The sequence below is a fragment of the Helobdella robusta genome (genome assembly GCF_000326865.2).
Source record: "Helobdella robusta unplaced genomic scaffold HELROscaffold_21, whole genome shotgun sequence".
NCBI lineage: Eukaryota > Metazoa > Annelida > Clitellata > Rhynchobdellida > Glossiphoniidae > Helobdella > Helobdella robusta.
In genome coordinates this window covers 267,779-281,686 of record NW_008704124.1, presented here as the reverse complement: position 1 = coordinate 281,686, position 13,908 = coordinate 267,779, and the positions used below count along the sequence as shown (strand labels likewise).

At 30.3% G+C, this 13,908-nt stretch overlaps 2 protein-coding genes across 2 annotated transcripts; one reads left to right on the top strand and one right to left on the bottom strand.

Annotated features, from left to right (window-relative positions):
• The first annotated feature begins 2,832 nt into the window (after positions 1-2,832).
• On the top strand, positions 2,833-8,350 carry HELRODRAFT_99061 (hypothetical protein). The gene is made up of 11 exons (XM_009018240.1): positions 2,833-2,969; positions 3,047-3,152; positions 3,320-3,385; positions 3,841-3,949; positions 4,087-4,160; positions 4,340-4,393; positions 4,807-4,860; positions 7,152-7,252; positions 7,503-7,607; positions 7,690-7,948; positions 7,996-8,350. Exons 1-10 carry the CDS (start codon positions 2,889-2,891, stop codon positions 7,858-7,860), a joined length of 921 nt encoding a protein of 306 aa, XP_009016488.1. The 5' UTR covers positions 2,833-2,888; the 3' UTR covers positions 7,861-7,948; positions 7,996-8,350.
• Positions 8,351-8,550: 200 nt separating this feature from the next.
• On the bottom strand, positions 8,551-12,290 carry HELRODRAFT_77791 (hypothetical protein; the record flags this gene model as incomplete). Its single annotated transcript, XM_009018239.1, has 6 exons — positions 8,551-8,659; positions 10,592-10,740; positions 10,815-10,862; positions 11,077-11,201; positions 11,817-11,956; positions 12,157-12,290. 6 exons carry the CDS (start codon positions 12,288-12,290, stop codon positions 8,551-8,553), a joined length of 705 nt encoding a protein of 234 aa, XP_009016487.1.
• Between the last annotated feature and the right edge of the window lie 1,618 nt (positions 12,291-13,908).

Sequence of the window (13,908 nt, the reverse complement as noted above, 5' to 3'; positions counted from 1 at the left end):
AAATGCACAAGTTTCTGTAACAGTTTATAAAATTTCAGATTTCCTCAAAATGTAAAAATGCAAAACGATTGGATTAAGTGCATCAGACAGGAAATAAATGATTTCAAATGGCTTCCATCAAAAAATGCAAGAATATGCAGTGACCATTTCTGTAATAAAGATTATAAGGGTTATGATGGAAAAAGGAAGGTAATGCTGAAGAAAGCATTCCCATGTTTTCAAGTTAGTTATATTTATATGTCATCAGTTACACAAGGAAGCAATTCACATCATCATTGTACATTGCAACATTGTCTATACAAAAAATATAAAATGCATTCACCAATATTCCATGTATTTTATTAAAACTTAGAAAGGGCACAATGACATTGTGAATAATAAACCCTGTTTAGGACTGGGATCATCATCATACCAATCACCATTACAAGTAGAGTCAATTTTATATTAATGCTTAACAAGTTAACTAAATTGGCATAATCAAGTTTTTATATGAAATACACATCAAGTATTTAATGTAACAAATAAATTAACAGAAAAATTTCTGGAAAAGTTTAAAAAAATTAGAACATATGACTCTGATCAAAAATCATTCGCGTTGACACTGCATTTGTATGGGCATAAGGCATATGATTATCTTTGGACAAATGGCTTACATCTTCCTTACACTAGGACATTAAGAAAGTAATCTTGTCATACCTGTTCAATAATTTTAATAAGATTGTTTTAAATAACTATTCTCAATGTCATTTTATTAACACTACATTAAAAGGTGGCTACAAAACATTGATGGTATGCCTGGGATGATTTCTACAAACCTTATTGACTAATGGTGATGGGGATCCTCTGGAACTGTAGGGTCATGACATTCAATCTAGTCATGGATTGAGAAATCAATCCTTGATATATTTGATAACAAACATTTATTATAATATAAGAATGAAAAAAAGATGTAGGTGTAAGGCAAAATCTTACTGGAACTATTATTTTTAGCAATTTATGATTTATTTTTTTATTTATGACTTTATCCATTTTCAATGATACCGATATTTTTAATTATTATTATTCAAATTATACTCATGCCTATATAAATTAATTTGATTGTGGCTATTTCAATGCTTAATTATTTTATTTACTTGCCATAGGTATGCACAGCATTTAATAAATTAATGATAATAATTAATAACACAACATTCTAAGTGCATAAAATATAATAAATTAAAAGTACAATTTTTACAAACCTCATTGGTTACGGTGATGGGGATTCTTTAAAACTGAATGATCATGATCTAACAAGTCATGGATTGATGAATCACTGGAATCACACATTATCTTTAATAACAACATGTACTACAATTTAAGAATGAGGAATATTTTGTAAAACATTAAATAAAAAAAATTTAGTTTGAATCACTCATAATTAATAAATTTTAATTAAATTGCAAGTTAGCTTGGGGAGTTTGAAGCTTGAATTGAACAAATTACAAAATTGTTTATTTTATAAAATTGATTAGTAAGTTGTTTAATATATTTATTTAATTTAGTATATTTTTTATTCCCAGACCTAAGCATTGTAAATAAAAATTTTAAAACCAATCAAGCAATAGAATTTGGAATCTTAGGAACAAGTGCTGTTAGTCGTTAGTGTAGTGCTGTAGTAGTATGTATTAGTGTAGTGGTTGGTAGTTTCTAGTAGTCTAATCTGTTAATGTTCGTTAGTGTTATCTGTTATTTATTTCAATTAGTAATTAGAATCAGTAGAGATTAGTTTTAGTTTAATTATTAGAGTTTAGTAATTTAATTACTAATTAGTCGTCGTTTAGTGTTGTTGTGTTGTTGGTGGTTCACAAAAAATTTTTTTTATTTAAAATGCAAAAAGATACTTAACCGTCATACAGCAATATCTATCCCAAAACAGCATCTAGCATCACCTTTTAAAACATTTTGAAATTTTAAATAAAAGCAATATTCCGAAATTTATAAATATACGATCGTAACTTTTGACTTGGGCGATAAAAAATCACCCTCCAATTTTCCTCCGGAAGTAAGCTCCTTGTTCGACCGTCAAAAATGAGCGAAGGCCGTTATATTTATTCTAATTATATGGTACAAAGCATAAAATTCAGGTTATATTTTGATTCAAAATCGTTTAAAGGTAGATTGCATTGTCAAGCGTTTTACATTTTATTTATTTTTTTTAAATTCAATAACATTTGAAAAATAATTACTCAAAAAACAGTTTTCCTTTTTTTAGTATTTCGGCTGTTTACATTATACTGTCGCTAACCAACGAACATGCAGGATGTATTTAGTTTATTAGTTGCACCGTGGGTGGAGCTTATGAGTTTCTTTAAACTGTTGACTATAAATAAATATTTCTGGAAAAACCACTTTGCCGTCTCCGAGATTACCGTAAAGGGGTTTTATTTGTTATAATTTTTTAAACAATTAACAATTGAAACACTTTTTTTAAAATATTTTTTTTAATTCAGATCATTAGGATTATTCATTATTAGCATTAACCATTAGGATTAGATATATAAGGCATTAGGTCGATTAGGAGTATAAGATTAGCATTAGATTAGAATTAGAGATTAGCATTAGAATTAGACATTAGTACTAACTAAATTTTAAAAAATTTAGAGTTTACTAGTTAGACAAAGATTAACAACTAACACTGACTAAACTCTCTAAACTAAACTATCAAGTGTATTAAAATTAAAACTCTCTTTTAAAGTTTAAAAACTAATGTTTTTGATGTTAATGTTGTTAATTGAACCTATTTTTTAAAATAATTACATGTTTAATTTATGAATGAACTTTTCTTTTCTTCAGCTTTTCAATATTGAAGTATTTCTTTCTGACACATAAAAATTTAAAGTGCAAGTGACATGCCCATTATAATTGATGGCTCTAAAGTTTTCAACTTGATCGATCTGAATGACGCATACAAAAAAAGTGATAGCATAAAGGTCAAACTGCATTTCTAATTTATTTTTAATAAATTTTAGAGAAATTATTATTGCATTTAAATTTTAAAACAAATTAGGTCTCAAATGAATATTTAAAATCACAAAAAGTTGACATTGTCGGTGAGACCAGGTATGTGTTATACGTGGCTCAAAAAGAATTTGCTGTCGTAGCGCCTGGGCCAGGTCCATACATATTTATTTATTATTCATTTCTATTCATTTAATCCATTTCTCAAGTTATTTGAATTAAGAACTATATCATAAAATTTTAGATTATCTTAAATAAAATGATATCATAGGTTTGAAAAGGATTGTATCAGAATATTTTATTTTAAATGTGAATGACACAGATGCGCCTGAACTGGTTGGCACAGATGAATCAACGACGTGTCATATCCTCATTCTTGTTCATTCCGGTTAACCTTTAAAATTAAATTTCATTTGAATAAATTTTTTTCGAAGATAACATTAAAAATAAAAAAAATAAATTTGTTTCATCTTTCTAATTAATATGAGAATCTATCTTCACATATAATTCTATTGGGTAGAAGTTGTTTTTGAAAAAGGATGTTTTCAATTAGATTTCAACTTATGCAATGTTGTATTGAAATTTTGTTTATATCACTTATTACCTGCAATAAAATTTAATTTTAACCTAATAAGCTTAATAATGAAATATTATTATTTATAATTATTATATTATAAAATAATATTAAAATATATATTAAAATATTATAATTGAGTATATGATCGAATTCAATGGAATTAGTTTTTGATGTTCGTCAAATTGTTTAACTTGATGGGACTGCTATAAAGATGCAATGCTGATAGTTAGTGACATGATGATGGTACACAAATGTTATCAAACCAGGTAGTGGGGTTTGTTGCTTGGCGCACCTAGACGGGTCTTACACGAGAGAGGGGATAAACAGGTTGCTGACAAAGTTCAAGCAGTCGTCTCTAGTCGGGCCCGAGGGAAGGTACCAACGTTTTTTCTAGTACATTATGTTTTATGGTGTCTTTTATTGTGTTGGGTTTGTTTATGATTTGGGTGTTGATAGTGTTTCACTTGTTCGTTCGTTCGTTCATTCGTTCATTCATTCATTCATTCACTCAGATTTGAATTACATATTGTCGGCGGATTTCATGAGCAGAGAAATTTTTCAAAGAAACTCAGTTTAGAAGTCATCAGTTAGTTATTTCATTCATGAAAGCATGTACTGATGTACAAACTTATCTTATTTGACATACAATAAAAATTTTTTAACCACATTATCACTGGATGAGCGTAACTTCCATTAAATTAATATTTTTTTATTTATCCTTTAACATTTATATTCTATTGCTATATTGGATGATAAACTTTGCAGGTTGTTTGCTAGCGAGGGAAGAGGAGTTACACTTGATGACTTACTGCGTTTGTGGTAGGCATCTTTCCTTGTTCTCAAGCATGCGTCTCTTTTTAAAATGATGTGATTGAATGACAGGCTACGGTTGTATGCGCAGAACGTTGCTAGGAGTTAGAAAAGTAAAAAAAATATTCGTAGAAGCTTATAAAATATTCTAACGAAAATAACCCTGAATTTGTGAAAAAAGAATCAGAGATATAGATGTAAAGAAACCTTCAAGTAACTGTAAATGCGTGTGTTTGATTGAAGTGTTCGATGTTACGAGAGGCGAGGAAGATTTGTGGAAGAGTGACAATGAAAGGCAAGCTTTTGGTTTGTTATACGAACATGATAAATAAAGTGAAAAAAGAGAAAAGATTCAATATCTTGACCCTGGTCTTTCGAAATGCGTTGTAACTTAGTTTAAAATGTGAATAAAACTGTTGCAGATGAGAACGATGAAGTTCGGGATGGCATACATTTCCCCATCATAACTGGCTTAGGTTGGTGAACACTCGTAAAATAATATTAAAATGTTTTACAATTTAAATTTTTCAACGTTTTATTTTTTATATAAAATAAACTTAAAATGAATTGGGCTAGACAATTTTCAGCAATGGACGATGGTGATACTGACAATAAATTGATAGAACTATAATAAAACACTCTTGCTGAATTTGCATTTGATTTTTCTGGAACTCTACCTCCTTCTCTGACTACTTCTCCATCACTTACGAAGTTCGGAGCGGATTTCAAGACCCATCTGTTTGCAAAATTCATTGAGGAGCGGTGTTGAACATCGTGGAAATAGCGCTTTATAAACTGATTGATTGATTGATTATATTGACCAATTTTTTTATATTTACACTTTTTATTTATTTTTATTTATTTATTTATTTATTCACAAAACCAGAGGGCTAAAAAAAACCACCTATCCGGTAAGAAAAATGAAAAAAAATGTTCGAAAAATGAATCGTACGTCTATGAATTAAGTAAAAACATAGGATAATAACAGAGATCGATGCACAATGATCGTAATGAATAATGAAAAAGTTTATAGTCAAACATAGAAGATAACTTCATAACTTAAAAAATGTACTACTGATATTATAATTGGTTAATGATATGACAGTTTTAGCCAACAGAGTTAGTTAGGCATATATGTAAATATTAAACGTAATTTAACAATAAATCACATTATAATTAAAAATCTATTTAAATCAATAGTGAGTAAATGATTTTTGAAGACAGCAAGTGAAGTTGAAGACACTACGTCTGCCGGCAATGCATTCCACACTCGGATAATCCGGATACAGTAGAAATATTTTGTTACGTTGTCTCCAGCGTTGAAATCTTGCAGTCGACATGGGTGACCGCGAGTTGACAGATAATGTGAAGGGATGAAAAAACCATTTAAATCTGTGTTGATGAGGTTGTGTAATATTTTGTACAGCAAGCACAAATCAAGAACCAATCTACGCCGCTCAAGTGTTTGTAGTTCTACCGCTTGCAATCTAGACAAATATGGAAGATGACGAATTGACGGAATGAATTTGGTAAATCTTCTCTGAACATTTTCAATCTTGGTTATTTGATATTTGTAGTGCGGATTCCATAGCGGTGAGCAGTATTCAAGTAGAGGACGTACATAACTGCAAAAAGCCTTCACAAGTAGATCCTTATTCTTAGATGTGAAACATTTGACGATTAAGCGAGCGCGGGAAGAAGCCTTGTGAGTGATGTTGTTGATATGCGCATTAAAGTTGAATTTGCTGTCCACTATCACACCAAGATCTCTGAAGTCATTTGTACAACTGAGAAGATGTTGATCTATATAATATTGATGTGGAACTAATGTTGATCTCGAAGATGGAAGAAATGAGCAATGACAGCATTTACTCGGAGAGAGTGGCAACTGCCATTTGATACTCCAAGCTGTTATATCGTTGATGGCCTGTTGAAGTTGAACTGAGTTGGATGAACGGCTGAATAATTTAATATCGTCAGCGAATAGCAAACTTGAAACTGAAATAGATGAAATGCGTTCAACAATGTCGTTAATGAAGATAATAAATAGAGTTGGACCCAAGACACTGCCTTGGGGGACACCACTGGTAACCGATACTGAATTGGATAATTTGTTTTGAATTCTAACAAGCTGGGAACGTTGAGACAAGAAGTCCGACAGCCAGGCAAGCAGATTACCAGATATTCCATAGGATCTTAATTTTCCGACCAGTTTCGAGTGTGACACAGAATCAAAAGCTTTTTGGAAATCGAGGTAAATGGTGTCACAGCCTTCTTTGTTCTGACGAAGTGATATCCAGTCGCTGTAAAATTGCATTAAGTTGGTGCAGGTTGATCTACCAGGTAGAAAACCATGTTGAAAATGCGTAATTAGTTTGTTTTCTAAAAGAAAAGATAATATTACTTTGTTTATAATCTTTTCCATTGCTCTACAACTTGAACTCGTGAGTGAAATAGGTCGGTAGTTGCTGGGGTGGTTTGTGGGACCCTTTTTATGAATGGGAGTAACAATAGCAGATTTCCATTTAGTTGGTAGCTGGTTATTTCTAAATGATAGATCAAAAATATGACATAATGGAACTGATAGGTTAGATGCACACATCTTCAGGACAACATTCGGTATTCTTCTAAGTTTCTAAGTTTAACATTTTTTTTATCAGCAATGGCACGTTTGTAATAAATTCAGCGATAATATAAATAACATATGCTTAAATAAACAATGCATAAACTGAAAAACCGATAGAAGTAGAGTTAAGTATTTCCACAGCTTACAACACGAGAACGCGTGCGATCTTTCCTGCTGAGTTCACGTACAAAGGACCAGACAATGATATCAGATCTGCTTCTGGTTTCGCTCTCAAGCAAAAGGTTACAAAAATGGAAGCAACATTCTCTTTAACGATAATAATCCGTAGCTCTAATTGGATGTTAAAATTATCTCTATTTTTGTACACAACATTATTTTATTTTTTTGTCCGTGCAAATAAATGATTTCATTCATTCATCTCTATTTTATATATTTTTACCCTATTTAAATTTAAAGTTACTGTATTTGCTTTTCAACGTAAAAAAAACGATAAAATTAATATATTAAGCTGTTAATTTTCATTGCGAAAAGATGCTGGACATATACGTGAACAAGTGTTTAGTCGTTGGCCCATTCGATTGGTCAGTCATATGTAATGTTAACGTTGATGAACTTGACGAAGCTTCTATCAGACAGGTTTACATTCCCAGTTTTTTTTTCAAATTTCAATTATGTATTAGACCTTTAATGAATGTTAAATAACTAAATTTTACTCTAGAATTTTTCTACATCTCCTGAACAAGAATCCAAATATTTCGTCGAGCACATAAGGTCGACGTTTAGAATTCTAATGGACCATCCACAGTCCTTGAACTCTCTCTTCAAAAATGGACAGGCTAGAAAGTACAAGTGGAATGCTTCAAAATTAATTTGGGACAGATCTAATTAGTATTCAATTGTTAAATTAATTAGATAAATTAATAATATTAAGTTAATTAAACAGACAATTTTTTGTATATGCATATATATATATATATATATATATATTCATTATGTTAAAATTTAATATATAATATATATATATTTTTTCTTTTTTTTAATCATAGGAACGTGAATTTGTTAAGTGCGTATGTACTCAACTTTTTATGTCTTGTTCATTTTTGTATTTGTTTATTAATATGTTTTTTAAATTAGGTAATTTACATGAAATATTTTCGTGCAGTAGTTTGGTGTTATAATTATGTAATTATAATATCTATGTTGTATATACAACTTGGCAATCGGTATTTCATGAACGTTTGTTAAAATTTAATTAAGACACGGTAAGTTCAAACGTAACGTTGCCACATACAAATTTTCATCAGTTAAATGTTTGTAGTTGCATTCACATCTGATTAAATAAACATTGAATGAATAAATTGAATACTGAAACGATTACTAAAACACTATCTAGCCTTTCTAAACAAGAATAAATATTTATGATGAACTAGAGGGTAGGGGATGAGACTGGCAGGGGCAGGTCGATTTTTTCCCTTTTGATACAATCCTGTAAAGTTAAAATGTTAAATAAATAGATTATTGAGTGTCAATCAACTTTTGATAATTACTGCAACTAAATGTGATTGCTAAAATCTTAGATTTACATTAATAAATCGCTAACTAATTTCCAGTTGATTATTTTCATCCATTCTTCCATCTCCGATTGCGAAGCGGCCGAAAAATAGAATGTCCTCCAAGGTAAGCACAAGCTGCAAAATTTTGCATTTCTTTATAATGTTTCATCAAAACTGTTCTGCTTGCGATTCCAAAATTGCAATAACAAAATGTAATGAAGTTCCGTGTTTTAGAGATTAATAAATTGCGAATCTGCAGTACTACAGCGTTAAAGTGCACATTGAATCGCATTTCGTATGAAGGTCTCCGTAGGCATAGGCGGCAACATAACGCAGTTTGGACAGCAAGATGGTGCAGAGGTAGAGCGCAGAATTCCCCGCCCATCCCGTGCTAAAAAGCGTGATGTTTCATTTTGCACGTATGCATGTTTTTCACCTTCAAAAACATAGAAAAGCACAGTTAAACGCTAAGTAAATAGCGATAGTTTAACAGTGATGTACCTGGTACTGCTATTGTGGTGACAGGATTCGATTTTGGAGACCCTGAATATCACATGCAATGTGGGTGATGCGTTGTTTCATATGTATCTAAATGCGATGTGTTTTTTATTGATGCCTCTGACAAGTGTAATGAATAAATAAAAACTCCAATTGCAAAGGTAGCGTTGGTTTTTTTTTATTTATTTATGTATGTTCTGTATGTTTGTCGAATGTTAAGAAGCTCAGTTGAACATTGTGGAAATTGCGCTATACAAATTACGGTGATTGGATGAGTGATTAATGCCGATAAATGAACTATAATTTAAAATAAATTAGTTGATTTAGAATAAGGAAGTTAAGTAATTGAGTCAGTTCGTAAATTTAAGTTTATTAACACAACACAAATTAGTTTTCTAATAGCTTCTGCGAATGGCAATTCGTTCATTCATTATTAAAGTGGATTGATGTAATGTAGCCTAACCCTGTGTAACAAAATTTAAATCATCCTCTTAGCTCAATGTTTTGTGCTATAAAGTTTTTGTGTTAAAAATTGAGTACCTATCTATCCATTTGTTATCGAAACTAGAGAACCTATTTTTTAGATAATGTCAGTTTGAATGAATTAAGTAATTTACTTATAACGAATAATAAAGTTTTTCGAGTAATTCTAATAGAACAATGAATAGAGTAAGAATGCACTCATCAGTTTAAACATACATTCGGACATAACGAACCAAAAATCGTCATTCATTTAAATTAAAATATATTTAAAGGAAAACATCGTCATGAAATGTATTGTAATATGAAACATTAGTGAGCAAGTTAGGTGAAAGTCTAAAATTAATTTTGTTTACTCGTCTAATCGCACTTTAGGAGAAACTAGTTAAAAATAATATAGTAATAACACCAATTAATGATTTCAAAACAACGAATGATTATAATGTTCGGTACATTGTATTTGTACACAACATCTACGCAGCTGACAGATTCATGTTAACATTATTTATTTTATTTATCTATAAATAGATTAAATTATCGTTTGGTTTTTATGTGTATCAAAGTTTAAGCCTTACGTTTCCAAAAATTTTTTTTGATATTTAAAATTTTGAACAACCCAAAAAATTTCTAATACAAACGAGAAATAGGGATTACTCTCAGTGGCATGGTGACTCAATGGCAAGAGTGAAAGGTTTCAGTGATCTGCCTCAAGTACAAAAAATTTCCGACTGTTAAATGAGATGTGCTGTGCACAAACGTTTGACATGTTGTTTTGTTTAATGAAGTTTAAAAAAATTCTCATATCTGTTTGCGGTCTAAGTTTATTTTGCGTTGGAAGAATTGGTCCATCGGTTACGAAATTATCAATATTTCTTGAATGTAACGTGCCGACTTGGACATGTGTTTAATCACTTAATTTAAGATGCAAATACTTCATTGTATTTAATAAATACAATTATTATTATCAATTATTATTAATGTTAATAGTTTACGTGTAGCGATTTCTTAGGCACAAAATGGAACAAATATGAAAAGCACTGATAAAATAAAACATAGATGAATGAATCCAAATTTGAATAAAAAACATACGCGAAGCAGTTGCTGTGTTTCTGAGTTGTGTCGACAGTACAATAAAGGCAGTCTCGCAAATCTATCGTCCTTAAAGGTTCGCCATCCTGCCTCTGCTTGTAATACTTCAGCTCCAACCTGTTCAACACGCACCACCGACACTTCCAATTCTGTCGTTTGTTCGTTTGTTTTATTTTAATAATTTTCTACGCACGCCAACTTGTTGAATTGATATTCTACATACTTTTATAACACCTCCCAATTTTGTTAAAAAACCTTCTTTTGTGGCTGTCTGCAAATATTTTGTTGTTTAGTTAAAAATTGAAAGAAAATATTTTGTGATATTCATGACAAAAACCTCATTAAGACAGCCGGAAATGTTAAGAGTAAAATTTTAAATAGAAAGTTCTAGAATTTGTAAGGTAAGATGTGATGTGATGTCCATTAACAAGCACGCACTTAAGCACCGCACACGTGACACTAACAGGTAGGCGGGACTGGTTAACAGATTTCATTTCCTCTTCCTCATTCATTGATGAAACTCTCATTTCGGCGTGAACCTTCACGTGTTCATATTGAGATATTTCCGCCACGTTGTTTGGATACGGAGATTTTAACATAACTGGCAAGCCTTTGGTTTAGTATAAAAATTATTATTTTAATTTCATTTATGTTGAATTACACTTTGATAACATTATTGTGTATTTAAATCATTAGGACATATTTATAATGGTCTGTTAAAGATTTCTCTTTAGATGGTTCAAAAAATGCTTTGTTGTTGCATTAATCAAAGATGCAACTCCAATATTAAATAGTTTTCAAACCATCCCTTTAGGTTTATTATGTAATTTTTCAATTAAATATTTGTTTAAAAATCTCTATATCTTACTTGAAAACAAATGAGGTTAACGAATTTGCGACCGATCAAAATATTTCTCGCTTAATATTACTTACTTTGCTATGATAAAAAACTCAAATGAATGATTTGGCTTTTATATTTCAATACTATGTGCAACCTTATTACAACTTCATCACACGGGAATGTTGAAACGGAATGAAAAAATACTTTTACATTATAAAAGATGAATTGACGCACGCACACATTAAAAACATTTTATTAACTCTTAAAAGATAAAAAAAAACTGGAGGATGTGCGAGAGATATGATGACGAACGTTAAAAACTGATGACCATCTCAAAACACTTAGGGCAAGGTTTGATTTTGATAACAGAATTTTTTCATTAACCTGATTCTCCAGCTATCAGAGGCTGGTTGTTGAAATGTTTCAAAAAGTCTTTAACCGTTTTGAATACAGCTAAACCAAAAGCAATTTCTCCTTTTTCCGCTGAAACTGTCACTTGGAAATGTTTCACCGAATCCTTGGCTCTATTTTTCAGTGAAAAAATATCATATAAAAATATTTCTTTGAAAATAATTTAAAACATTCATTTAGAGAATTTGAAGTTTGCGAAACTTATTACTTATCGGACAGAACCAATTGCTACAGTTCTATTATTAAACTCTAACATTTTAGTCTTTATTAGCATAGCACATTCGTTAAATTAGAAGAGAAATAACCAACCAACCTGACAGAAACGGTGAGAACATTGTTGTAGATGTTGGGCCTCAGCAAGTAATGCCCTTCTTCACCGTTCTGCATCAGCAAACTTTCCGCTATGTGGCGATCGATGCAGGGATGGTACCAACTGCGGTACAACATTTTATTTATTTACTTATATATTTACTTATATATTTATTTAATCATTTATTTGTTTTTCAACTATTCCGATTCAATAACAAAAAAGATTCCTCTAATTGTATTCAATTAATTTTACATCAATTAGAAATAATTCTAATAAAGTTTTTTAATTATAGTTACAAACTTTCCAGCATAACATCAACTCACTCCAATTTAGTTAACTGACCGATGACTTCGTTGTCCGTCATTTTTTTTAAATGAAATTATAAATTATTTCTTTTACGGTGCACTGACTGAAATATCTTTACAGTTTTTCAGGTCGTATCCAACGTAATCCATGCATACAATGATGAACTGGTTTTCAATGATTGTATCGTATCTGAGCAATTAATATCACAAGTGAACATTTATTTATCTTTTATAACATCCTGTTTGGAGCATCAACTGTTGACTACGCATCGAATATATAAATAATATCGTGGGATTAGAAGCGAATACGTTTACTTTGTTTTTCACAAGTGCACAAACTTCTTTTATTGTATTCCATTAATTATTATTTATTATCCAACTAATTTCGTCGTTAGAAAATTTATCGATGAATCATTTTTGTGAGAACTTTTGTTTGTGAATGAGTTTGCCTGTAAGTCCGCATTCTTCTAGCAGCTACTGTGCTTTTGTTGAACAAAAACTCGCTATCTCACTCTCACTCGATATCATTATTCCTTTTACAATTTTCACATAGTTACCTATTATGCTTATGAATTCAATTTTATGCTGTCCATTTTTATGTTTTACTAATTTAATGATAATTAATATTTAATGTCATTTTAGCACATTTCCCAGCTGCTATCATGTACTTTGGAAAATTGAGACCTGGTAATAGTGAATTCTAAAGCGTGCAAAATTATTTTACAAATCAGTCGTCGTAAAAATGTACATGTGATCGCTGTGATGGTGCATGTACGGTATCTGGTATGGTATGGTATGGCTATCTACGTGGCAGGCATTAGTTACTTCTCTGGGGAAAAACTTGTTGTACGAAAGCTTCAATGAATGTTTAAGTGTAACAACAGGATGATAACAACAATAACATCAATAGAACAAGTATAATGATGTTCCCAGTAAATATGAATGGATGAATAAACAAATACGTTACATACACTCACATATATAAATAAATGTATATATATATATATTATATATAAGTATTTGCATATATGTTTGTTATATATATATATATAAATAATAATTGATAAAAATCTAAATATGTTCACTATTTCCACTAAGACAGAAACCTAATAAGACGAATAAAATTATGCAACAATCATAGAACCTAATGTCGTTTGAATCTGTTTGTTTAGAAAATAATGTTATTCTTTCAACATACATTTAATATTCTAATATTTTAATCGTTTAATATTTGTATAATATATGTATAAAAGTGGTATTATAAATAGCTGATATATGTCATCTGTTATTTTATTATAAGTTGCTTGCGATTCCATTGAACATTAACGTTAATTTATCTTTTGATAACTGAATACTGTTTACTTCAGTTCACTTTTAATTTGAAAAATTCAGTCTCCTCCATGAAAATATCATTGCTTTTTCCATGAACGTGAATGTTTGTTTTTATTAA